Consider the following 2,924-nt stretch of genomic DNA (forward strand, 5'->3'; position numbering starts at 1 on the left):
ATAATAATATTAAAAAATATTATTTTTATTATTATTATTATTCTTTGATGAAAACTCTCAGCTTATTTTACTGGGTATGATGAAAAGTGTCAGCTGTCCACAGCCTGCAGACTAAGGTGACACTTGTTTACTGGTCAAGCTTCAAGAACCATTGTTATTGTTTATTATTATTATTATCATTGTTGTTGTTATTTTATTGTTGTTGTTGTTATCACAAAAAATAAAAGAACAATAAAAGATTACTCTGTCTGTTAGTAGCAGGAGTGGCTGTGTGGTAAGAAGCTTGCTTCCCCATCCACAGACTTGCTGGATCTGTGCCTTAATCAGAAACTGTTGTTATATGACAGTCACAAAGGAAATAAATTTCTCCGACTCCTGTTATAAACCTCCTTTCTCAATCAATCAACACTGCTATTTGCTATAATACATTAATAATCTTTTCTACTCTAGGCACAAGGCCCAAAATTTGGGGGGAGGGGGCCAGTCGATTAGATCAACCCAGTATGCAACTGGTACTTAATTTATCAACCCTGAAAGGATGAAAGGCGAAGTCGACCTCGGTGGAATTTGAACTCAGAACGTAACTGCAAACGAAATATCGCTAAGCATTTTGCCCGGCATGCTAACGTTTCTGCCAGCTCGCTACCTTCCACAGGGAACAGAATATTCTCTTCTACTCTAGGCACAAGGCCCAAAATTTTTGGGGAGGGGAGGCCAGTCGATTAGATTGACCCCAGTACGCAACTGGTACTTAATTTATCGACCCCAAAAGGATGAAAGGTAGTCGACCTCGGCGGAATTTGAACTCAGAATGTAACGGCAGACGAAATACTGCTAAGCATTTCGCTCGGCATACTCTACTCTTTTATTCTTTTACTTGTTTCAGTCATTTGACTGTGGCCATGCTGGAGCACCGCTAACGATTCTGCCAGCTCGCCGCCTTGTAATACATTAATAACGAGATCATTGTGACGTATCTATTGCAATACCATTCAAGTTTTATATTTTTCTTTCTTTCAGTGTCATGGGATATTCAGCACAGTTTCCAAGATTTTTCGCTCCACATGATTTCTTTCTTTATCTTTTGCCACCGTAAGTAAACCAATACGAACACATCTAATCTTAACTCTGCCATTATTTTTTTAACATCAGAAACGAATCTTTGCTGCTGAGTTTTATAAGAAACCTCCCTTGTACTTGGCTTTCCTTTCCCTTGTGATTATGCTCAGGTACTCCCTCCTTACCGACTTCATTTCCTTTCTAGCTACTCTCACTCATTGTCGCATAATGCAAGGAAGCCATCTTCTTGATAGTAAGACACCTGTGCCTGTCCCTTTATTATGTTTTAGAGCAGGGGTTGGTGAACCAGGGTAAATTACCCCAAGTGGGGTAAAAATGAAATTCTTGGGGGTAATGAGGACTCATTAGACATATATACAGGTGCTATTAATATGTCACTGGCAAGGGTGTCTTTTACCTGTTACCAGTATGGGTACCTTTTGCATGTCGCCAGCCCTGGCCATGTCACTCAATTACGAATAACGATGATGGTTATGTAACAAAACTTTCCTTTCTAATTAAATTTAGGGTTTTATGCCTTATTGTGAATTTTCCTGTTTCAGCATTATCTTGGAAGCGGCTTACAGTTTAAATGATAGTATTTTCTACGATAACATTGGAAGTGTATTAATATATGCAGTTATTGTAAGTAACAGTATTTTTTTTTGGTCAAACTTTCACCCTTAAGCTTTTAAACCAATCATATCTGGCCCAAATATTCAAAATGTTATGTTCAAACCAACTTGGTCAAGTCTTTTACACCGACCCTACAATGTCATTCTAAAAATAGTTGTGGCTCTGTGGTAAGAAGTTTGCTTCCCGACCACGTGGTTCTAGGTTCAGTCCGGCTGTGTGGCACCTTGAGCATGTGTCTTCAGCTATAGCCTTGGGCCAACAAAAGCTGTGCGAGTGGAATTGGAAGACGGAAACTGAAAGAAGCCCGTCGTGTGTGTGTGTGTATCTTTGTGTTTGAGCATTTTCTTCAATGGAAAACATGTCATGTCATGGGGAAATATTGCTTTTCTTGGAAACAGGTGAGGGTTGGTGATAGTAAGGGCACCCGACTGTTAGGAATTCACCTCAACAAATTCTATCTGACCCATGCAAGCATAGAAAAGGGAACATTAAAACGATGATGATGACAACAACAACGACAATGACAACAAATGATAATGATGACGATGATGATGATGATGATGATGATGATGATAATGATGATGACGCTGATGGTGGTGATGACGATGATGATAATGATGATGATGACGATGATGATGACGATGATGATGGTGGTGATGATGAAGATGGCGACAGTGATGATGACAGCGATGATGACGACGACAATGACGGTAATGATGATGATGATAATGACAACAACAACAATGCTGACACCACCAATTATCAGACACCTTACCATTTCTGCACCAGGGTATCTTTTCTCTTAAAACCACCCCATAAACATACACTTTATCAATTTGCTTCGTTTTGCCAACTCATTTGACAGGTTCAATATATCTACATGATTTTTCCCTATCTTAATTGATTGAACTTCCCCATTAACTAATCAATGTAACGATTGCTATCGATCAAGTATTCTAGGACATCAGCTGATGTTTACCATTTACAAACTGCTAAGATGACTGATAAAAACCTTCTCTCTTTTTCTTTTTTTCTTTCTTTTTCTTTCTTCACTCTTCTGTCTTATTATTCCTTCGGTAAAATAGTTCTGATGCTGAGAGAGATTAAGATTTATTGTTGTGAGTGGTGGTGGTGGTGGTGGGGGGGGGATTGTTACTCTTGCATCATCACTTTACATCATCTCACTCATCATCGTGTTATGTTAACAATTTGTCATCTGCTCTTTTCTC

The 2,924-nt window shown here is 38.9% G+C and overlaps 1 protein-coding gene across 2 annotated transcripts in view; it reads left to right on the top strand.

Moving 5' to 3' along the window:
* The first annotated feature begins 999 nt into the window (after positions 1-999).
* LOC106879785 (sodium/hydrogen exchanger 1) overlaps positions 1,000-2,924 on the top strand; it is a 46,066-nt gene continuing 44,141 nt past the window's right edge. For both annotated transcript variants that reach the window (XM_052974686.1, XM_052974687.1), the window contains exons 1-2: positions 1,000-1,092; positions 1,623-1,704. In XM_052974686.1, coding sequence (XP_052830646.1) covers positions 1,025-1,092; positions 1,623-1,704 — 150 coding nt within the window. In that variant the 5' untranslated portion in view covers positions 1,000-1,024. The remainder of the gene's footprint in view (positions 1,093-1,622; positions 1,705-2,924) is intronic.

The sequence above is a fragment of the Octopus bimaculoides genome, chromosome 19, assembly GCF_001194135.2.
Source record: "Octopus bimaculoides isolate UCB-OBI-ISO-001 chromosome 19, ASM119413v2, whole genome shotgun sequence".
Lineage (NCBI taxonomy): Eukaryota > Metazoa > Mollusca > Cephalopoda > Octopoda > Octopodidae > Octopus > Octopus bimaculoides.